Source organism: Rhodofomes roseus (assembly GCF_022264815.1).
Source record: "Rhodofomes roseus strain CIRM-BRFM 1785 chromosome Unknown C8Q71scaffold_33, whole genome shotgun sequence".
NCBI lineage: Eukaryota > Fungi > Basidiomycota > Agaricomycetes > Polyporales > Fomitopsidaceae > Rhodofomes > Rhodofomes roseus.
Genome location: NW_025952989.1, coordinates 314,670 through 336,134, shown reverse-complemented (window position 1 = coordinate 336,134; position 21,465 = coordinate 314,670). Strand labels below are relative to the sequence as shown.

Here is a 21,465-nt window from a genome sequence, read left to right as displayed (position 1 = left end):
TATGCGTATGTCAACGCTGTGACGCGCCATAGCTCGTGTCCCTTCCCGTGTGGCGGACAGTGTGAGGGCAGGCGATATGCCCTCTAACTTCCGCCCCCTCGCGCTCTTCACTTGCTCCAGTCCGCCTCTTTGCGACGCGCATATACCTGCTTGAATACCGGCCCTCTGGTTGTTGACTGGAACGATGACCTTTGCGACCCTCCGCGCCCTCCACAACATCATCGGCGACGCGCTGGACGACATCGAGAACGTCTTTCGCCACGCCTCCGCTGCGTCCGACCCCCTCGACGCACTTCGTTCGCCTATCTCGCCCTCTCCCTCGCCGCTTTCCCCTTATTCTACGAACGCTGGTGCGACACCATACTCGCCTTACTCCCCGTATTCACCTACCTCCTCCGTCTCACAATCTCCCGGTGAGTCACTTTTCTAATCCATTCCTCCACGTCTCTGTTGCTTTGAATCCTCTACGTCTCATGGTGATGGAGGGAACGAACCGCGTACTCGCTCCCTTTCCAACTGATATCACAGCGGCGACGCTGAAGACCTCATCGATATCCTGGGTCTCGATTCGGGCACGCGGGGTTGACAATTCGGGTCCTGGGTCCGTTGGTTTCTGACCTCGATGGGCTCATTCGGACCTGGACTTGCGTTTTGTGCGTGACGGGTGTCTGAGTGTATGCGGGAATCTCCCACTTCACTCCAGCTGACTTTCTCGTGCGCGCCGCGCGAAGAGGTCCGTCGATTCTTTGAATTGTCGGAACACCGGACAATTGTCGCACCAATTGCCCAGTGCCAGCCTCTTCATATCTTTGATACAGGCATGCTGATCTCCGCACACCCCGACGTCTACATACCTTTCAGAACGTCGGATGACGTCGAGGCGGGCTGTTGGTTTTCGACTGTGGGAGTCCGCAAGGCATTTAACCGATACCTCTGATTGTTACGCCGACGAGAGCCGACTCTCCTCTCCGCACAGATCACTGTCACTGACGCAGCAACATAGGCCCGTATCCCTCGCCGTCTCTGCTCTCACCTAGAGAGTCGAGCACAGACTCGCGAGCACCCTCTCCTGCGCCATCCTACGGAACGTCTTCACTCTCGTCGTATTCAGGGACTGGGACCTACTCTTCTCGCGCTTCCTCGCGTGTTGAGCTCGCAGATGAAGCCGAGATGCCAAGGCGCGACGGGGTGACTCAAGTAACCCCACTGGTCGACGTCGAGCAGCGAATTCCCATTCCTCCCGTCGCGACTAACACACCACCCGAGTCCCCTGTGATTCTGTCCAATGCGACGAGTACCGCCACGACTCATCTCGTGATCCCTACCTCGAGTGGTTTATCTTCCACCCCTGTGCGCGCACCTCGTAAACGCTCAAACACAGTGACCTCTGCGTCGAACGCATTCCGGCGAGTATCCAATCTCCTTGGGGTCACCAGCCGGCACTCTTCCAACCACTCCGTTGCCCACACTCCTGCTGGCGCGGCCACCGAAGCTTCAACGGTGCCTGTGCTCGACGCCGCTACTACTCCCACGTCGACACCTGCGCGGAGCGTTCTCCGGCCCTGCGGTGGGTCAGCTCTTGACTCTCCGTCCGCAAACAACCCGCTGTCACCCATCGCGTTCGCGTCCCCAGCCAGTCCGCCGTACGTCACTGCTCCCACACCCGTACGAACGAGGGCTGGGTCCATCACTGCGTCCGTATCGGCACTGACGCGGGCGTGCACTACGGCTGTTTCGCTGAGCGACTCACCTGGTACGCCGAACCTGCGTAGCGGTTTGAGAGGGTCGCCTGCACGCTCGGCTGAGAAGGAGTCGCCATCTCCCATACGATTCGCGCCTAATCCTCACGTACCGTCCACATTGATGTCGCCGCAAACGCCGAAGAGCGTGGCCACTCAGGCGGGGTACGGGGCTGCGGACTCGCCGAGGACGCCTACGTCGGGTGCGAGGGACAGGAGGCGCCCGACGCCGCTGGCACTTCTCCCTGCCCTTACGCCAACGAGCGATGAAGAGAGGACGGGCACGGAGAGCGGGCAGCAGTTGCCTACGCCTGCGTCGCTCTTTGCAGCATCCTCGCCCACACTGGCAGGCGCGCATACACCCAGGCGGGGCGCAGTGTCCGGCGGAGCGGGCCTGATCTCGTCGAGCCAAGTGTCGCTCTCGGCGGTGGGCAGCACGCCGCGGGGTTCGGCGTCCGTGGTGGCTAGTCAGAGCGTCCCTGCGCTCGGGGCGGCATGGGAGGAACCTACGTCTGGATCGCATGCGACGAGCTTCGGCGCGACGACCAGGAAAATGGGCATGGCCCCCTGTGCGGTGCCGACGCCCCCTCCGAGCGGACGGACGCAGGGCGCAGGGAGGCCGGGCGCTCCAGAGCTTGACTGGCCAGTCTTGGACGAGGCGTACTACGTCACGCAGCAAGAGGGCCAGCATCCCGCAGAGGGCAAGGGCAAAGCGAACGCAAGCTCAGGGTCGCCCCACACGCCTGGCGGCCCTCGAACCCCCGCGACACCAGGTGCGAGCGTGAAGGACGATGGGGCGGCTGCGCGTGCGAGGAGGGAGGTGGCGGAGAGGCTGTCAGAGAGCCCGGTGGTGCTCGCCGCGGTGAGCAGGCTCGTTGCGGCGTGCGGGCAGATGTGCGCGAGCGTGCAGAGGCCGTTCTTGACGGTATGCGATGCAGCCATGGGAGTGAGTCGTTTCTCGCCTTTTCCGGTCCTCGATGGGTACTGACGGACTCTGGTGCGCTATCTTGCAGTATCACCTTCCTGCGGGTCTTCGTCTGCTGGAGGCGGCACATATACCTGAGATCTTGCGAGACGCGGGTCCGAAAGGGATGCACGTCGAGGATATTGCGCGTAGAGTGGGCGAGATTCGAGCTGGCAAGAAGGCATCCGCAAGTCCGACCACGAAAGCGAAAGGATCATCGGGAGAGAGTGAGAACAGGAATTCAGGCGAGACACAGGATGAATCGCGTGAGGAACTCGGCGCAGAGGACGACGACGAGGATGACTTCGGCGTGAATCCAGCATTGCTCAGTGCGTTCATTACTCCGAGCATGATGCTCAAGCTAATCTCGTCACCGATCGTGCGCGTATGACAGGCCATGTTCTACGTTTGCTGGCGACGCACCATATCACGAGGGAAGTGAGGCCAAACGTATTCGCGAACAATAGGGTCTCGAGTGCCATGGATAGTGGAAGGAGTTTGTCTGAACTGATGGATGCGTGGGTGTTTGTGCCTTCTGTCTCAACGATGAGATGTTGACGTGCGTGCGCGTTCCATGCTGGCGCGATATCGTGTCCATTCTCGATCTTCATGCGATCTAGACCTGAGGAGAAATATGAGGGCACGAACGGTATCGCGGCTTTTGTCGGGCTTTGGTGCGTCTGCATCTCGTTTTCTCTGGGAGCACGTCTGATTGTAACGGTCTACAGCACGGACGAGTTGTTCAAGTCAGCTGCCTACCTCGCGGACTGCTACTTACCTCCGCTGGAAGAGTCATCGCGGACAAGCACGACGGTCACCGAACACGTCGGCGAGCAGGTTGACGAATACAAGACGGGCCGCCAATCGAAAGACTCGGCGAAGGCAGAAGTGGTTTCTAATCTTGAACAACCCAAGTCGTTGACTCCCAACACCAGCCTTGCCGATCTCGCGCTGGGAAAGCGGTTGCAGTCGGCGTCGTCGAGCAGCACGCTGACTGGGCCGCCCATGTCGCAACAGATGAGCCCTGCGACGCCCTGTAAACAAGGTGTAGCATCGAGAGCAGGAAAACCCCGAAGGGCCACGTTGGGAAAGCATTTGATGCATGCGCCGTTCAATCTCGCCTTCCGCACGGATGCACCGTACTTCGAATGGCTTGAAACGGAGGAGAATAGCTCTCGTCTCAGGCGATTCGGCAGGGCTATGACAGGGACTGCTGCATGGGAGGTGCCTGGTGCAATCGTTGGCGGTGCGTAGGCTACTGTGATCGATCAGTCTGACGACCTCTGATGTCTGCATCCATGCGCGCAGGCTTCCCGTGGCATTCGTTGCCACAAGACTCCGTCGTAGTTGATGTTGGTGGTGGAATCGGTTCCACTTCGTTGCTGTTAGCACACGCGTTTCCGCACTTGCGGTTCTTGGTGCAGGACAGGCCCCAGGTTGTTACGATGGGGGAAGCTGTGGGTACTCTTCAACGACGCTGGGCGGCAGATACTGACACCCCGCCAAGGCGTGGCGTGATAGAAGTCCTCAGTTCCTGGAGACTGGTCGAGCCGCGTTTCAAGCGCATGACTTCTTTAGGCCACAGCCACTATGGCCCACGGTTCTGAGAGACACGTCAGGCGTTGCGAACAAAGAGGACATACCTGCGGTATTTCTTCTACGTGTCATTACCCATGACTGGCCAGACCTCTACGTAACGCGGTGAGTTAGACCTTCACGATCGTGCTCCGCCGACTCAAGGAAGGTGTCTGTCCTAGGTTACTCCTGCATCTCCGCCGTGCTGCAGGCCCAGATACGAAACTACTTTTGGCGGACTGGATCTTGCCCTTGGCTTGTATTGACGAAGATCCTGATCCGGAGACGCCCAGAGAAAGGGTAGAGATGACAGACAAGATGAAGATACAACCTCTCCCGGGAACCGTACGCACGCTCGCGCCTGAAGGATCTCCGCTGCTCCCGAACCTGGGGAAGGCGAATGCGAATGCCTACTGGCTGGACCTGACGGTACGTCAATCCTATGTCTCGACCTGGACGATGCTGACAAATGTCGCAGATGCGCGTCACCTTCAATGCTCAGGAACGTACACTGCGAGAGATAGCTGCTCTGACGCTGACCGCCGGCTGGCGTATCGTGCAAGTCACCAGAACAGAGGGCTCGCTCTTCGGGCACGTCATTGCTGTGCCGACCGACGTCCCGCAAGAAAACCTCGCTTTGCTGGACGTACCATTGCCAAGCCAAGCGCCGGTTACTGAAGTCAAAGGTTGGCCTTCAACCTTACTAACACTGAAGTGACCACGCTAACTGATTTGTGTCGCAGACGGAACAACCCCCATTCATGAAAGCAGGTCACCTGCAATGGGCGATACCTTCTGCTCCTTCGTCGCGCTGCCTTCAGAGGACGACGTTCAGAAGGGCGTGAAAGCGGGTCGCAAGGCAGCGCAGGGCTGGCAGACACGCGCGAACGAGTGGCGGCAAAGGCTTGTGAAGAAGAGCTCGGCGATATGGAGGGATAGAAAGAATTCAGTCGTTCAGCAACCACAACCACCGGTCCCGCTCATTCCCAGCCTGGAATTGTTGCCGGCAGTGGAGGTCGGGGTGCATCCGCAGGGGAGATCGAGCGACACTGCAGATACTACAGATTCAAGTGCTCCTCGACGACCCGTGCCGGGGAACGTGGCCGTCAACGCGCGGACGGAAGGTCAGAGGGATGACGATAGGGATAAGGATCGAAGGAAGCCCATGGGTTTGAGGAGGGTCTTTTCTCGCGCTCAGCTAGGTTCGCGAGGAACGTAGGGATTGTGCTCTCGTCGGAAGCCTCAGGCTGTGTATCACTAAATCTGATGGAACGACCGATGCTGTCTCATCGCTGGACGTGTATTTACTAGGAATACAAACGGAGGCACGTCGACCGCAATGCTTCAACCATGTTCGATACATGACACTTATATACTAAAGATGCGCTGACGCCCCGAGGCTATCGTGTTTTGCGTGCACCTAAAGTAGAGACTGGTAGGTAGGGAATGTGGTGCTGGTACCTCCTACTTACCCAGCCACCTAACTTATCAAAACGTGCACACTCCGTACTATGTACCACCGTGATCCGGCCAGGCCTTGTGGGGCACAGACTTTGTACAAGGCCCTGAACGGAATCGACCACGATTTGGTCTGAGAGCACTATTATACACATTCAAAGCTACACATACGACCACTACTAAGATCTTGACGAAGAAGCCCCCATAGTTCCGACAGGGTCCATGAGGATAGGACTCGAGTATGCTGGCAGAGCATCTTCCATGCTGTCGCGACGGTAGCAACTCACAACCCCACGTATGTAAACGATACGAAGTCGCGTCTCCATTCGATCCCTGACAGGCGCAGCGCTACTATGTATACATCATCGCCAAACTCATCAATGCCACCCAGGAAGGGCGTGCCCCAGGTGGTACACAGGCATCGGACAATGGTTGGCCGGGGCGTGCATCACAGGTATATGCACCACCTGTGGCGGTGGCCCGCCGCCACAAAGCTGGACACCCCGGGAATTCTGGAAGAAGTGAGAGACGAGGCCCTTGACGTCCGCGGGAGTCTATTATACGCAGATCGTTGGCGGTTATCCGTCAGTGAACGGTTTCCGCGGCGATACAGGAAATCATGCTCACCGCTTGACGTGAATCCGTAGTGGCACATCCCCAATCGATGAGGTGTGCGCGAGAGACGTTGTCGTCGAAGAGGACGTTGCCCAAGACCGGATCCTGGTGAAGGTAGTGCGAGCTCTCGTACGTTGAGAGAATCGATGCAGTCGCAAGGTCAATTGCGTGGTTTACCAGTGCCCAGCAATGCTGCGGACTGTGCTGCACACGCCGGTACGCCGCTGTCTTGTCGAGGCGCGTGCCTGGCGCCGGTTTGACAAGCATCCACCTCTGATGATGGGGGTCTAGGCCCCACATGTACATCGCGCCGACCTAACGTTCAGCACTCGGCACCCGACACGGACAGACATTAGGATGGAGGGACGTACGGCATGGGTCGCCTTGATTTCGTCCTCCTCAACCATGGCCTTTGCGAACGCACCCTTGTACTCGCCCTCGACGACTCTGTACACAACACCGTGTATGCCCTGGTCGCCGTTCTTCTGTACCTTGAACCTCTGGCCGTCCAGCTCCAGCTCCAGCACAGCGTATCCCGGGGCTACAGTCGCGTACAGCGGTCGTGCGACCCTAAGCGCGCATTACGAGCTCAGCCAGCATTCACATACCTGGAGCACGCGGCCAGAGGTCGCGAACTGATAAATCAGAGGACTGTAATTCAAAATCAGCAGCGGGCCGTGTATCTTTCTGCATGAGTTACTCACAGTATCCCATGCGACCGGAGCAGCACCGGTCAGGAGCGCAAGACATGAGACTACGAGTGGGAAGGTAAGGAGTCGCATCGGGATTATGTTGCTGTCGTGAAAACGCAAAACGGAGGAAGGCGTATAGAAAAAGAGAACGTGAAGAGTGGATTAAACGGGACGTCGGCAGATAGTAGTGTAGGGAGCGCGGACCAGCCAGGCTCGACTTGCCGCTCCTTGCGTCCTGACTTTATAGTCGGGTACGTTTCCGGCAACAACATGGTCGTACGAGGGCGCCGATGATTACACAAACTCGCCGGTGACCGCCTCTCCTGGCCGAGCGAAGTTGTCAGGATGGGAGGGTCCTTGTTTATCCCTTCCTTTGCCAATCTGAAACGCACGTCGTGGATCAGACGAGTGGTAGCGGCGGGGAAAGCTGAAGTGTTGATGCACCTGCCATTTTTGTCGCGGCTTGTATCACTACCTGCAAGTCGGGAAGCCCTGAAAATATTTCCTCCTGCCACTGGTGAGTCATGACCGCTCGAACTATTACCATAGAGTGCGTACCAGAACTTCAATCTCGAGCCCACACAATTTGAGGCTTGAACAGATCTCAGGATGTGGTCATGCCAATTTTCACGACGGTGCTCGCAGCCTACTGTTACGGGAAGCCCAAAGAACAGCGCCTGTGCGGCCTAAACTAGTTGAACTCACGCGGAAGCGATGCGATGATCGAGAGCGCGAACCAAGTGCACAGCCACTCAGCGATGCGCTCTAAGCGTGTAGAATGCTATCAGATCGCTATGCTCTGCTGACGCACTTGCGGAGGGACCTAATTCTCATTTCTAAATGATCAATCGGTACTACTCACGGAGTAGTCACCTTACTCACCGTATGCGCGTATTGCTCGAGGAATCCTGCGTTTCGCGAGTTTGGGTCGAGATGAGAATTGAGTTTTCAGCGCAAAGGTTCATACCGAGCATGGAAATGGCGGTGGGAATACGTAGCGGAGTGAGGAGAAGCCTTGTTGCTACATCAGATGGCGTCGGGCGAGTCGGTGACCCCGGCGTTCTCTGACTCTGCCAGTGAGGTGGAACTGGCAGAATCTGGGCAGACCACGGCGGCCTGCAGCTAGCAACTGATCAGATTGGTACTATCCGGCGCCCGTCGGTGGATGATTGTGTCGCGTACATCATCTATGGGGCGGCCCATGTAGCTGGGACACCGTGAATGCGCGATGAATGATATGATCATAATGTCAGTATATCGTACTGAGTATCCGTGGCAGGCCCAGAAGGAACAGGCCCGCACTCGACCTGCAGGCAGCACCTGTAGATGTGGGCGCAATAATCCAGTCAGTACAGAGCCTTGGGCGAACAGTAAGATGTGGATCGACGACATGACGAACCGTGATAACGAGCCCAATGCACCGCGCGGACGCGATCGTGATACACATGTAACGCTTGAGATCCAGTATGGTCCAGAAATGGTCCAGCGTGTGAACACCGTGGGCGGTTCGCTGAGTTTGGAGGCTATAGCTCAACTGTAGATCATCCCTATGTAAGATTGAGATGGTTGACTCGAAGCCACAGGATGGAATGTTAGCGACGACTGACCTACTCCGCGTCGTGCAGTGTCGAGTGTTTCCTTGAGCCTCACGTGCCCTGGGAGGTACCGGTACGCACTGTTGTAAAGGGTAGTAGCCGACCTGGTACCTGCCAGCCTGTGGAACGTGGCTGGAGAGCTGGAGAGCTAAAGATCTTGGCTCCCGTGAAAGCGAGGGTTCGAGCGAATGGCATGATCCAACAGAAATGCTCGTAAATGCTTGTAAGTGAGGGATTTTGATCATTCCGGATCCTGGTGAAGCGTTTGCGTACGGGGGAATGTGGTTCGAAGGCCCTTCCGATTCTTTGCGAGCTTCGTCTGCTAGCTGAAGATGCCTGCGCTCGGTGAGAGGTATTAGAAAGTTCAGTATTTACCTGAATAGTGATCGCTGTTGGCTATGTTCGACGTATCGGAACTAGTCCCTCAGAGGAGACTGTCGTCTGTCCGTACAGCGCATAGGCCTAGGCCCTGAAGGTATAGAACAGACGTCCGAAACCAAGGACTTTCTCGTTGCTCGAAGGCGGTGATGGGAGGAGCGTCGGAGTGGGCATTGAAAACGTTGAAACCTTGGCTACCAGGACAAACAGCACACTCGAGTCGACCGGATTGACGACGACGTCAACATATAGTCCTTTGTCTAGTCGGTTTGTACACGATTTCGTCAGTCGCGTCCCTGCCAGTAGATGTAATTTGATTCCCTTCAGGCTTCAAGTATCCTTGGAGACGTACGCTTGCATACTGTTGAACGGCATCGTACTCACCGCAATGAGACAAAGTTCCCCTGCTACTTACTCGATTTGTTATGGAGCGTTGCGCTGGATGCGCCTTGGAACATTGGACATACAGGTCGGTGTTCAACGAACTGGCACGATCCTCCGTGGACTCCAGCGAGCGTGCTGATAAGAGACTTATTGGGACTTACGTGGCGTAAATGGAACATTTAATAATGGTAAGTTACCATCCCTGGCAGCGCAGTGGTCGCCAGACTCGCCTCTGGTGACTGCTTGTTCCAGTCCTCCCATCTCCGCTGCCTCGCCCTCCTTCCGCATATTCCTCTCATCCTCCAGTATGTCGTCGCTGCCCAAGGTATGTCATTACAGTTGCATTCTATAACTATGTGACGCGTACTCAGGTAACATTGTAGCGAATCATCAAGGTATAATGTGCTCCACTTGCGTTCTCCGGCTCACTTCGCCTGACCACAACTTTGCTTGCTGTCGCGTACGATGGGTTTAGGAAACCGAACGGCTCGTTGTAGACCCAGCGCCAGGAATCACAGCGCTACCACACGATGATAATCTTCGATACTTCGACGTGACCATCCAAGGACCCGATGGCAGCCCTTTCGCCAGTGCGTCCCCCTGCTTTGGTCCCACAACTCGTCTGACTGACGCGTCTATGTCTCATGTATGTTTCGCTGAACAGATGGCGTCTTCAGACTAGAGCTTTTCCTCCCCGAAGAGTATCCCATGGCGCCCCCGAAGGTGCGATTTCTGACCAAGATATACCATCCGAATATCGGTGCGTCCGCTTGCGCGTGATCGAGGGAGCATGTTTTGAATGTTCTGGCGGGTCGATTGTAGACAAACTGGGTCGGATCTGTCTGGATATCTTGAAAGGTGCGTGTATTACTCATCTGAGCCTGCCTCCAAAGCCTCATTCCAGGTCGCCGTAGACAAATGGTCCCCAGCCCTGCAGATCCGAACAGTCTTGCTATCGATTCAGGCGCTATTAAGCTCCCCAAATCCCGATGATCCTCTCGCGACAGACGTAGCGAAGCACTACAAGGAGAACGAGAAGGATGCTCAGCGCGTGAGCCGGGAGTGGACGGAGAAGTATGCGTCGTAGACACCTCCCCTTCGATAGAAGGATCGGGCGATAGGCGGTGTAGGCACGGAGGAGATAGAAGTGACCAGATGTTGTAGGACTAGGTGTGTGTTATATGTTCTCTGCGATGCTGCGCTCGCTGTAGAGCTGGTGATATGTAACGAAAGTTATGATGAATGGCAAGAAGGCAGGGTGTCTCATCCTGACTCACGCGGCTGTGGGGATTGTGTACGAGCGCTTACAAGATGCAGGTCTGTAAATTACCTCCATACACCACGCTTGCCCCAGTCAGTTCTTTCAACGCTCGCGTGAACGCATATGTATTCCACAAACATAACTGACCAGACTTGATGAGACCTTGCTAGGCAGGCGTACGCAGAGAAGCTGTGGATGCGAGACAAGGGCATAGCTTTCGTGCAAGTTTTGAAGCAACCCCCGCGACTCCCGGATAGCAAGTATCAGATGTGCGTATCGATTCACTGACTCGTTGCCCTAGTGAATTGGAGAGTTGCCGTACAGATCAGACATAGACCATCAATCGATGTCGGGCCCGTCCCTCACGCTAAGTTTGTCCAGGTAGGATTATCCCTCCACGCCCTGGTTTGTCACGCGATGAAATCTGACTGTTTAATGTGTTGAGTGCTTGAAATGAGTCGAGGGTACGAGCACTGCCCTCACATGCACATTTCGCCTCCAAAGATTCACTTCTCGGATCCTCTTCTCAGACGTCCTTCACGACGCAACATGCACGCATCTGTGATGCTCATTCTTTGCTATTTTCTTACAATAATGCTGGGATCATTGCTGCGCCGATTGAATCGTGCGACGTGATGAGCGCATACGCCGCTGTGTCAAGGGATCTGACGGTGAGTACTGATGATTTGGCTGGCCACGCCCTGTTGTATTTGACGTGTACACACGCGCAACATGGACATCCTACCGCACACACGACCGTCCACACAGGCGGAGTATGCCCTCGGCCCGTTCTACAACGACCCTTCATGAGTACATATTCCCCCTTCTCCTTCGCCACCAACAGCCCATCATGCATCATGGCTCAGCCTCTACGATGGACACACATGCTAACTCTCGGCCTATCTTCGTAGATCGAGAATCCGATCCTGTGCGAGAAGTCACCGGGCAATCCAATTGAATGGATCTGCGTTCGAGACAAAAAAAAACAGACTCGGATGCGTCTAGGTCTCATGCGGATGGCGCAGCAGCGGGCAGCTCCGGGGGATCGTGCACAACTTGGAGCACATACGAGAAAATTTATGAGAAAGTGGGGAAGAAGCCCGGTATGCCTTGCAGCAGAGTCCGATAGCCTCCCCTGCGAGACTTACTTCGGTACAAATTGATTGTCGGATAGCAAAGGAAACTCAGGCTGCTGCCTGACAGGGGGTTGGTGGTCAAGGCGTGGACAGATCCCCAATCGGATGAAGGACTTTGGCTCATCATAGATGAATTTCTGCTCTACGGTGCATGGAACGTTTCCCGCACACATCCCCGTTTCCAGCCGCCTTAGTTATTCATCGGTTATGCTGCATCCTCGGTGACTGGTGTAGGAGTACCATCTGGCTTGCGACACTTGCGTCTATTAGCCCCTCCAGAAGACTCTAGGCATGCCAGATCATTTCATTAGACGAGTAGCAGCGATGTTCAAATGACAATAAACGGCATTTACAAACAAACACGCAGCGAGGCTGAGGTTCGTAAAGATTGTATGAATACTCGATTGTATGAATACGGATTATCTATGATCTCCTGTTACGCAGCTCAGGCCGTCGCAGTGGACATGGGAGTGCGATTGTATGGTAATAATCGTGTTTCGACCTACACTATTCAGCCACTGAACAGATTTTGGGAGAGTACGCCAAAGTAGGGAGGGGCTGACTCATCAACTTGAGAGACGGTGGTCACTCAGCGGCACATAACATGAGAAGGGAAGGTCCCGTTTAGTCCGCCTGGAGGGCTTCATCCGACGTCACAAGCTTCTGACCGGGGTGGCGAGAACGGATGTGGTCATTGAGCCGCCACACACGAGAGAACGACTTGTCGCAATGCGCGGCGGGACAGAGGTAACGGGTGCCGATCGCACTGTGAAGGTGCTTCTTGAGGTTCTCCAGGCGCACGGTGTGGTCTGCACCGCCCGCGACTCTGTCCGGACAGTCTCTCCAGAGGCAAACGACGTCATACCGTCCCGGCTTGCCCTGGTACTCCTGGGGTACGACTACATGGTCGCGTTTCACATGCTGGGGAAGGTCCTTCCGCGCGAGGAACTTGTTGCAGCCTTCCCACTTGCAGGCGATCGAGGACGGTGACGAGCCCTCTCCCGCGTCAGCGGCGTTGGCGATCGTTGTCTCTGGTTCAACGGCCGGCGCCGCTTTTACACGCCGTCGCTTTGAAGCCCGGGGCTCCTTGTCTTGGCCAGCGTCGATAGGTGCACGGCGCTTACGCGTGCGTTGTAGCGCGGCGGAGCTACCCTCCGGAACGTAGTCCTCGTCGTCAGCCTCGAGCTTCATCTCCACCCGAGCCGCCTCTTCTTCGCTGTCGGACGGAGAGGCAAGGATGGGCGTCGCCGTTCTACGCAGCCGCTTCGAGGATGCCGGCACTACTGACGCCTGTCTCTTGCGTTTCTTGAGCACCGTTGATTCGGGAGGCTGCATGCTGTGCAGCCGGGGGCCAGGGACATCAGTTTCGGTACCAGACAAGCGTAGGCAGATCACTCACTCAAGTGCAGGCCGCTTATTGACGCTGCTTGGGCCCGCTACGGGGCGAGTCGCCTTCGCGTGGTCGAGGTCACGGCGAACCCCCTTGACAGCATCGGGTAGTGCCATTGACCTCCCCTTAGACGGTCCAGCTACTGGGGCAGTCTGTAAGCCAGCACGGACGGTAGACTCCGGGGCACCATGTCTGCACACCGAAGATCAGCGTGCTGCCGCAAGGCGAGAGATGACTGTGTAACCCACTGTGTTCTTCCCGCCGATGCATGAACGCCCTTGTACGGTTTGGTCTTACCGTAGTTTGCAAACGGCGGTCGGGCAGGCGACGAGAGGCGCAGGAAAGGAGGAGGCAGTCTCTGGGGTGCATGCCTGATGTAAATTCAAGTCAGTAACACGCTGGCTCACCGAGCAAAATAGGCAAATTACCCTCGAGACGAACTGGGTCGGGACGCGACCGGCGCATCCGCTGAAGCTTCCGCGGCCATCAGTCCTTCCGAAAGCGTATCGAAGTCGGGGATGACGGGCTCGTTCTCAGACACCGTGCGCACAAACGGTCGTCTGTGGCCGGTACAAACGATCTCCTCTTCGTCATCCCCGGACTCTGATTCACCGTCACTACTAGTAGTCCAGTCGTCGTCGCTCTCGTACTCGACTGCTGGCTTGTTCAGCTGAGTCCTGCAGAGAAGTAAGTAAGTGGCCGCTGAATATATAGGAATGCACTTACGAGGTGGCCTCCGCCTCAAGCTCTACTGACTCGTCACGGATGACTTCGTCATCCGACGTGTCCTTGGAACCTTCGTCGTACTGAACCTCTCTGTTGCAGTAGTCGAGCACCGTTAGAGTGGGTTATATGATGATATAGCTGTGCCGCGGACTCACTCCTCCGCGAGGTCTTCACGCTCACTCTCGCCATCGTCGTCGTTCTCCGAGGCGCTGCCATCTTCGTATTCGCCCTCGTAGCTCTCGTCTTCCTCGGAGTCTGAGTAGATCGACACACGCTCGGCCTCTTCGTCAACCAGGTATGCTTCTATATATTTTCGCTGGACCCTGCTCCAGCGCCTTCACCGGTGAATCAGTAAGACCATCGCAGACGAACAACCGTGACATTGAACTCACTTGCGAGTCGGTGACAGAACGATGCTGTCGAAGTACTCCCGTTGGGCAGCGGAGTCCGGCATGTGCCACCGCGTGCTATAATACGACTGAGGACGCGGCGAACAGTGGCGGACGGAGAGGACTCACAACTCGCTTGGATCCGGGTCAGGAAGCATTTCGGGAGGTACGAGTGTGAGCAGGACCCGAGCCTTCGTCATGGTGTGCTAAGATCAGGAGTTGAGAGCAGTCAAGGTTGGCTAGTCTAAGTAGAGGCGAAGTTGCTGGTCAGCAGGTCGGAAGCCTTTGGGTTCAGGTGGGGGTTCAGACAGGAGGGCAGACGGGGGTGGGTGCGAACAAACGCGATGCAAGGAAGAAGGCAGGTAGGCGGCCTTTGTACTACGGGCCACGACGGTTCAAACACCGCGGCGCCTGTGCACAATGCAGGACTTATAAGGGTCCCTATGTACGCCCCGTGGGAAGGCCAGGCGCAAAGGCCATTCGCACGCACTCGAGGGACAGGTGGCCCCGAGGCCTGAGTGGCGGAGGACAATAGCGAACAATGCAAGCGTGCTTACGTGAGGGACTGGGATGTGTGGCCTCCCAGGGCTAGCCGCCGGTGCGGCCACTCTGACAGGGGCCACTCGCTGCTAGGGCCCTGGACAATGCAAGCCGTGAATAGATTTGAATGGCGGTCATACGCGTGCATGGTTTAATACCTGTGGCCGCCGCGTGGCAAAGGTCAAGGCCGTTCTGCCGAATCCAACAAAAAATCCAGTGTCCTCGTATACTCGAGGTGTATCAACGGGGGAGCGCACCGAAAAGCTGCTGGGTGGGCGACACGCTAAGCGGGTAAGGCCGAGACTCGTACTCCGCCTGAGCCATCTGGGTGGGCCAATAAAGAGCTGTTCAGTGACGCTGTAGCATCGGTGAGAACGGTGTCACTTGCGGAACGAACGCATCACGTACCGTGTCAATATCGTATGATAAATCGCCTTCATGTAGACCAAGCTTGTCTCCTGAATATAGTGATCTCGCAGTGAAATCTCGCAGTAATCATGAATCATAGGCCAACACTGGTATAAGCTTGGAACGTTGTTTATGACGAACAGTGACTATCGTAGGTATCTCAAAATACAGTAACAATCCATTGTAAGGGATACAAGCTAGAAGAGTGTCTGTGTTCATACTACACAACACTGGCGAATCTGCAGTTCAGGGGTATAGTGCTCTGTATGCTACAACCACTCGCCGAAGCCAGTTGTATGGCTTCGGAGGGAACACGGTATTGAGAGACGTAGCAGAGCTCGCGCTCGCGCACGACGCGGGTGATGTCATCGAATCATCCGTTCGAGCAGAATCGCAGCTGGTGTGGATTCTGCGGACGTGCGACATGAGGGTATCGAGGCGCAGAGTCGGACGTTTCCTTGCCAGCAGGAGACCGTCGCGTGCACGACTAGGTGCGACTGCAAGGGCGCGTATGAGCAATGGGCATGACAGATGCGAACAGGACACACCAGACTGTTCTTCGTCAACACTACGGTATTCTTCGGAATCTTCTGCTGGATACTCCGACCTGTATACCATGTGAGCTGAGATTATCGCATCTGTTCAATCAGCTGCGTACCATGGCTTTGCTCCATTATGCAGAGGCGCAGAGCACTCGTCGTCTGGCAATCCGGCGTAGACACGGCCCCAGACGGTTGGAGATTCTTGGGAGTTGCGAGGATCGGCACTGCTGGTATGCCTCACGATTTGTCTCGTGATATGGATCTGTACCTGGACTTTTGGGCTTCCAGTACTGCCAGTACCATCCGAATCAGAGGAGACCAATGAAGTTTTCGTGTCGTGATACATCTTCAGGCGGGCGGAGGACGGATGGTGGACTCGCTGGCTTGCGACGCATTTTGAATGCTATCGAGTGGGCCAGGCGCTGAGATGCACGAGATGAGTCCCTGTTGTTCCGTATCCCGGTAGGTGGGTGGGATACCTACGTAGCTGAATGCCACCCGTACGCGTATTCGCAGGCCGTGGCGCAGCGTATTGCCAGCGACTCCTCTATGAGGTCGTCGACATCTTCAAGCACTCACTTATTGGATTGTGGATACCATATGTTGCGCCACTCCGAATTATGGATATGTCTAGCTCTCATGGCCCGGATTGATGTCGTAACGCTTTGGGCGATGGCTTATTAGGGTTCTGTCAGCTGCGTAGCCACCACCGCGGACAAGTACACCATCCGAGGCAGAAATCCGAGTCCAAATCTCAGTTCTGTATCTTTGAATAGCCACAGATAGTCTCGCAGAGGATCAATGCGTTTGAAGCTCAAGAGCGAGAAAGATAGAAAGCGGATGAACCGTCAGTATTGCTGGTTGTTATGGGCGCTCGACAGTCCTTGAAATCAGCACGTGGTAAGAACAGCGCGAACCACTCACCGCCTCGCCACAACCTTCGACCATCTTGTCTCCTCCTCCTCCGTCCATGTCGCGGTCGTCCCTCGAAGATACTCCCGGATACTACTCGTCTGCTCTCCACCAGATCCGCGAGAAAACAGCTTCTGTACCCCAATCTTACTCGCATGATGACCCCGACCTCCGGGAGCGGCTGGTTCCGAGTGTGCGCGTCTCGATCTTCGCTCCCGATTTGACAACCACTTACCCTCAGAGCAGGTGAAACCTCCAGCCACACACACTCCTAATGACCAGGAGTTCTACGTGCCAGATGTCCAGGCGGGGGTACACAGACCGAACGTCAGGCTCCTGCGCGACCACTTCTTCGACGAAGGACGCCTCACCGAACCACAAGCCCTGTTCATCCTTGAACAGACCACGACGCTCCTCACGCAGGAGCCCAACATGCTGCAGATTGATGGACCAGTAACAGGTGAGTTGCACTAGCCAGTTCCATCTCACAAGGGTTCCTTCCGCGCCGACTACCATACGCCCCCCACTACATCGCACGCGATCCTTGATTCACCGCACCACTGTTTCATACTGCACGCGCGTCTCGCCCGATGCCAAGCAGGACCCGCATTATGTGTGAGGAGGCCCTCGCCGCGTGCCATTAAGGTGCTGGGCTGAGTAGAAGGGGCGGGACCAAGCAATGATGATATAGGCATATGCTAGCTTGTGCTTGCGGGAATACTGAGCGCAGCTTGGGCAGACGAGGGCGCGTCTCTCCGATGTGCCTTCGACGGCCGTCGATTCCATTCGTGCTCGTGGTCGCAACACCCTGACCATGCGTTCACCGAGATGTAACATACTACCGGGCGCTCCTGAAGTCCTGTGCTACTCATTTTGCGCGGACGTGCTGAGGTAGGGCCTGTGTTACGCAGTTGTCTGAATTACCCTCAGCATTTGGGCGGGCTAGAACTTTAGATCCCAATAGCTTGCTCGGGCATGAACCGTACCGATCCAATTTCGGTGTTCATTCGGGTTTAGGGATATATCCCTTTGCACTATCCGCTTTCTGGCTTACGTGCCAGAGCAGTGGGGCTTAAGGCGGGGGCACCGTGCTACGAGTAGAGCCCGGTGTGTCATCTGGCCAAAGGATGTACAAACCTGGGCAGAACACAGCTCTCCGATGGTCACTGCGAATTGTCGGGATGTTGGTCGGATGCAGGCGTGTGGAGAGCACCCATCCCATGTGCTCTCCTCTTCCTCGTTGTGCGTGACGGTCCCGGAACTGGACACACTCAGGTGCCCCAGATAGATGCGCGCTCTCAGGCTACATTCGCACACAAATGCTGGCGAGCGTTGTTATCACCCACTCAGTCACTATGATATGAAGTGTGTGATCGGGGCACCCACTTTCGACATTTACCGTCATGTTCCTCCTGTTTGGTGATCCGGAGCTGATATATTGCTGAACAGTGTGCGGAGATATTCATGGACAATATGTAAGTTCATGATTCTGGAGGTGCTCGTCCGGTTGCTGATTCAGGGACAGTATGACCTTATGAAGATATTTGACGTTGGTGGCTCGTTTGCGGAAACGAGCTATCTTTTCCTCGGGGATTATGTGGATCGTGGTTATTTCAGTATTGAAGTATGTCTGCCATTCGTGCCGTGCCCTCATTGCTCACTCACGTCGACCTCGCAGTGCTTGTTATATCTTTATGCACTAAAGCTTTGGTATCCCGATCGTCTCTTCCTGCTGCGTGGCAACCACGAATGCAGACATCTAACAGAGTACTTCACCTTCAAACGGGAATGCCTCCACAAGTACTCCGCGACGGTTTACGAGGCGTGCATACGCTCGTTCCAGGCGCTGCCCATCTCGGCGCTCTTGGACGGAAAGTTCTTCTGCGTACATGGGGGTATCTCGCCCGAGCTGATGAAACTGTCCGACATCGACAAGGTATGTAGAGCGCGCTCGTACTCGTACTGGGCGGAAGGCTGACTTGCAAGCGTAGGTTGACCGCTTTGTGGAGCCTGCATCTGTAGGCCTTTTGTGCGACTTGCTTTGGTCGGACCCAATGCCAGGTTATGGCGAAGAGGTGAGGAGGAGCCTTCACCCACCTTGTGCGTCGCTGATTGTACGGCACAGCATAAACCTACATATGAACGTCCGCACGGGGTCGCACCCGGTACCACGTTCGAACCCAATCACACACGAGGATGCAGTTTCTACTTCACGTGAGTTGACATCCCGTCTTCTAGCCGCATCGCTGACTTGTCGCAGGTATGAGGCTGCGTGCCAGTTCCTCGAGCGGAACCACCTCCTGGGTATATTCAGAGGGCACGAGGCTCAGGATGCGGGGTACTGCATGTCTTATCCACCGTACTTTCCGGACAACCGGAATGGGCTGACTCGTCTCGAACGCGTTTTCAGGTACACAATGCACCGCAAGACGCCGACGAAGAAGTTCCCGTCGCTCATCACGGTGTTCAGCGCGCCAAACTACCTGGACGCGTACCACAACCGCGGCGCGATCATCCGGTACAAGGACAAGAGCATGACGATCCGCCAGTACAACGCGACGTCGCACCCATACTGGCTCCCGAACTTCATGGACGCGTTCACGTGGTCGCTCCCGTTCGTCGGTGCGAAGATCACGGAGATGCTCCTCGCTATCCTTGCGGTGTGCTCAGACCACGAGCTCGAGGAGGCGAGCCATACGTCCTCGGAGGAGGACGAGGATCGCGCGAGGACGTTGGCAGAGATCGAAGAGGACGACGAGGATCGCGCTCATCCGAGCGAGAGGAGACAGGAAATCAAGAACAAGATTCTGGCTGTAGGCAAGATGCAGCGCGTATTCCAGCTACTCCGGTATGTACTCCATGCTATGCGGCTACGCCCTAGGGGAACTCAGCGCTGTTGTGTCACAGACAAGAAGCGGAGAGCGCTACGGAACTCAATCCTTCTATGCCAGGAGCCCTGCAGGCACCTGGTGCATGGCCTGGCGGCTTTGCCCCACCTACTCCCGCGCCTGACGCGCTCGGCGTGCAGACCGCCAACATGCGACGGTACATCCGGTCCTTTGACGACGCACGGCGGTCCGATATCGCGAACGAACGACTGCCCCACTACGCGCCGGCCTTGCTCCCATTTGTACCCGTGCCGAGCATGCGACTGCCGGGGCTTGGGAACGGTGAAGAGGGCCATGAGGAGCAGGTCAGCATGGAGGTGTTGATCCGGCACGCGCTGGAGGAGGAGGGTCTCAGTGATGGAGGCGTCGTGGAGCGGCTCGCAGAGAGGATCGCACGAGGGCGAAGGTCGGGCGGAAGGCCGAGGGGGTTGAAGCGCTTCGAAACTGCGCCGTGAGGAAGGTACTGTAAACATCATCGAACGACTGTCTGTTGTTGTACCGTGTATCGTGTTGTCCTTTACTGGATACCCTACGCTGTGTGTCTCGCCTGTTGTGTTTACGAATCAGTGCGTTGGATAGGATGTATTCAGTTTATTATCCGGTGCTCTCGTGTATATCTGTTGGGATGAAATAATCAAACGAAGTGCATCGCTACCTTTTGCTACAATGCGCAGCGATTGTTCGTTACGACGGGACATCGATACGAAGCCGCCCCATGGTTGTCTCATGTGTGCACAATGGACCAGGTCGGACTGGCACAGCCTCTGTTGGGACAAAGCAGGGGGCGTTGAAAGGGTATATAGGGGGCGGTTGCAGCCGTCCAGAACAACGTAGGGTGCCTCTCCGAGTAGCCGGCCCTTCGTACAATAGCAACATATGTACACTAGCGTGTCTGGCATGTCTTTGTGCGACGGCATGGTTAGGAGGAATGGTAACGAAGTTACCATTACTGCTAACGATGCACCGCCTAGAGTGATTGCCACACATCGGTGTTGTAATGTTGTACGCTATAGTAGAACAGTGCGCTATTGTGACCCTATGCCGCCTCATTGTTTTGGGCCTGTGGCCAATGTGGCACCGCCACCCCCAAGTTTGGTCAAAGAGGCAGTGGCTCGGATGCGTGACAAAGACAAAGCGATGAGATGAACGTATCTGGTCTTCATTTCGTTGGGTCAAAGCGGGCTGCGCTCACTCATCATGACGTGGTGACATGAGTGGTCATACGTACCGATGCGCTTGATGTAGTAGTGGCTTCGCCCATTGTCCCTAAAGAGTCAGTCAAAGCGCGTCCCTGATCCCTGAAAGGGGCCACCGCCACTGGTCAAAGCGTACGCGTGTCTCAAAGCCACATCGGTGCCACAACGCCACAGCTGTGGCCCAAAGCGGCACGCCGTGCACAGTATATAAGGAGCTCTGCAGAGCAGGGAGAGAGCATCAACCAACGCCTCCGCCTTTCGACTGACAAGAGCCATCGCAGCGAATGCGAAATGGGCACAGAGGACGCGGAGACGATATGGAGGTGTGGTACGTCATGCACCACGCCCCCATATCTCTCCTTCGTCGCCTTCGAGGTAAGGCGAAGGGCGCGGACGCCGTTCGGCGACATGGTTAGGAGGAATGGTAACGAGTGTTACCATTACTACTAACGATGCCGCCGTGCGGTGTTCGCCGACAGTTTGCTGAGCAGCGAGGTGTGTGCTACGTGGGGCCCCGGCTGGCGACGTGGTTAGGAGGAATGGTAACGAGTGTTACCATTACTACTAACGATGCCGCCGCTCGGGCCCGCTGTGAGTGTTCTTCACGCTGCTTGGTGCTAGGTCGACTCCCGCTTGGATTCGTCTTGGAGGAGGGGCAGGCTAAGCATGCCTTTACG

The 21,465-nt window shown here is 56.1% G+C and overlaps 8 protein-coding genes across 8 annotated transcripts; 5 read left to right on the top strand and 3 right to left on the bottom strand.

Moving 5' to 3' along the window:
* Window positions 1-184: 184 nt before the first annotated feature.
* On the top strand, window positions 185-4,996 carry C8Q71DRAFT_717362 (S-adenosyl-L-methionine-dependent methyltransferase; the record flags this gene model as incomplete). Its single annotated transcript, XM_047921162.1, has 13 exons — window positions 185-417; window positions 1,887-1,937; window positions 2,271-2,406; window positions 2,527-2,685; window positions 2,753-2,894; window positions 3,098-3,221; window positions 3,324-3,381; window positions 3,442-3,516; window positions 3,796-3,949; window positions 4,012-4,160; window positions 4,211-4,404; window positions 4,461-4,707; window positions 4,757-4,996. 13 exons carry the CDS (start codon window positions 185-187, stop codon window positions 4,994-4,996), a joined length of 1,962 nt encoding a protein of 653 aa, XP_047773546.1.
* Window positions 4,997-5,014: 18 nt separating this feature from the next.
* Window positions 5,015-5,869, top strand: C8Q71DRAFT_381772 (uncharacterized protein). Its single transcript, XM_047918204.1, has one exon. It carries the CDS (start codon window positions 5,060-5,062, stop codon window positions 5,495-5,497), a length of 438 nt encoding a protein of 145 aa, XP_047773545.1. The 5' UTR covers window positions 5,015-5,059; the 3' UTR covers window positions 5,498-5,869.
* Window positions 5,870-5,875: 6 nt separating this feature from the next.
* C8Q71DRAFT_381736 (uncharacterized protein) lies at window positions 5,876-6,708 on the bottom strand. The gene is made up of 2 exons (XM_047918202.1): window positions 6,364-6,708; window positions 5,876-6,290 (listed from the first exon to the last, which is right to left on the bottom strand). The coding sequence occupies exons 1-2, from the start codon at window positions 6,655-6,657 to the stop codon at window positions 6,114-6,116; spliced, it is 471 nt and encodes a 156-aa protein (XP_047773544.1). The 5' UTR covers window positions 6,658-6,708; the 3' UTR covers window positions 5,876-6,113.
* Window positions 6,709-7,748: 1,040 nt separating this feature from the next.
* On the bottom strand, window positions 7,749-9,070 carry C8Q71DRAFT_381761 (uncharacterized protein). Its single transcript, XM_047918203.1, has 5 exons — window positions 8,720-9,070; window positions 8,443-8,590; window positions 8,226-8,363; window positions 7,926-8,165; window positions 7,749-7,866 (listed from the first exon to the last, which is right to left on the bottom strand). Exons 1-4 carry the CDS (start codon window positions 8,881-8,883, stop codon window positions 8,070-8,072), a joined length of 546 nt encoding a protein of 181 aa, XP_047773543.1. The 5' UTR covers window positions 8,884-9,070; the 3' UTR covers window positions 7,749-7,866; window positions 7,926-8,069.
* Window positions 9,071-9,707: 637 nt separating this feature from the next.
* On the top strand, window positions 9,708-10,487 carry C8Q71DRAFT_862767 (ubiquitin-conjugating enzyme; the record flags this gene model as incomplete). Its single annotated transcript, XM_047928070.1, has 6 exons — window positions 9,708-9,725; window positions 9,784-9,795; window positions 9,876-9,990; window positions 10,065-10,160; window positions 10,223-10,258; window positions 10,315-10,487. The coding sequence occupies 6 exons, from the start codon at window positions 9,708-9,710 to the stop codon at window positions 10,485-10,487; spliced, it is 450 nt and encodes a 149-aa protein (XP_047773542.1).
* A 1,897-nt stretch (window positions 10,488-12,384) lies between these two features.
* C8Q71DRAFT_381678 (uncharacterized protein) lies at window positions 12,385-14,678 on the bottom strand. The gene is made up of 8 exons (XM_047918201.1): window positions 14,432-14,678; window positions 14,306-14,380; window positions 14,069-14,248; window positions 13,914-14,003; window positions 13,616-13,864; window positions 13,436-13,558; window positions 13,197-13,379; window positions 12,385-13,133 (listed from the first exon to the last, which is right to left on the bottom strand). Exons 1-8 carry the CDS (start codon window positions 14,500-14,502, stop codon window positions 12,422-12,424), a joined length of 1,683 nt encoding a protein of 560 aa, XP_047773541.1. The 5' UTR covers window positions 14,503-14,678; the 3' UTR covers window positions 12,385-12,421.
* Window positions 14,679-16,662: 1,984 nt separating this feature from the next.
* Window positions 16,663-17,369, top strand: C8Q71DRAFT_381559 (uncharacterized protein). Its single transcript, XM_047918200.1, has 2 exons — window positions 16,663-16,897; window positions 16,951-17,369. Exons 1-2 carry the CDS (start codon window positions 16,763-16,765, stop codon window positions 17,176-17,178), a joined length of 363 nt encoding a protein of 120 aa, XP_047773540.1. The 5' UTR covers window positions 16,663-16,762; the 3' UTR covers window positions 17,179-17,369.
* Window positions 17,370-18,126: 757 nt separating this feature from the next.
* C8Q71DRAFT_381502 (Metallo-dependent phosphatase) lies at window positions 18,127-20,101 on the top strand. Its single transcript, XM_047918199.1, has 7 exons — window positions 18,127-18,179; window positions 18,230-18,328; window positions 18,383-18,640; window positions 18,696-18,779; window positions 18,830-18,918; window positions 18,965-19,552; window positions 19,612-20,101. The coding sequence occupies exons 2-7, from the start codon at window positions 18,239-18,241 to the stop codon at window positions 20,045-20,047; spliced, it is 1,545 nt and encodes a 514-aa protein (XP_047773539.1). The 5' UTR covers window positions 18,127-18,179; window positions 18,230-18,238; the 3' UTR covers window positions 20,048-20,101.
* Window positions 20,102-21,465: the final 1,364 nt, after the last annotated feature.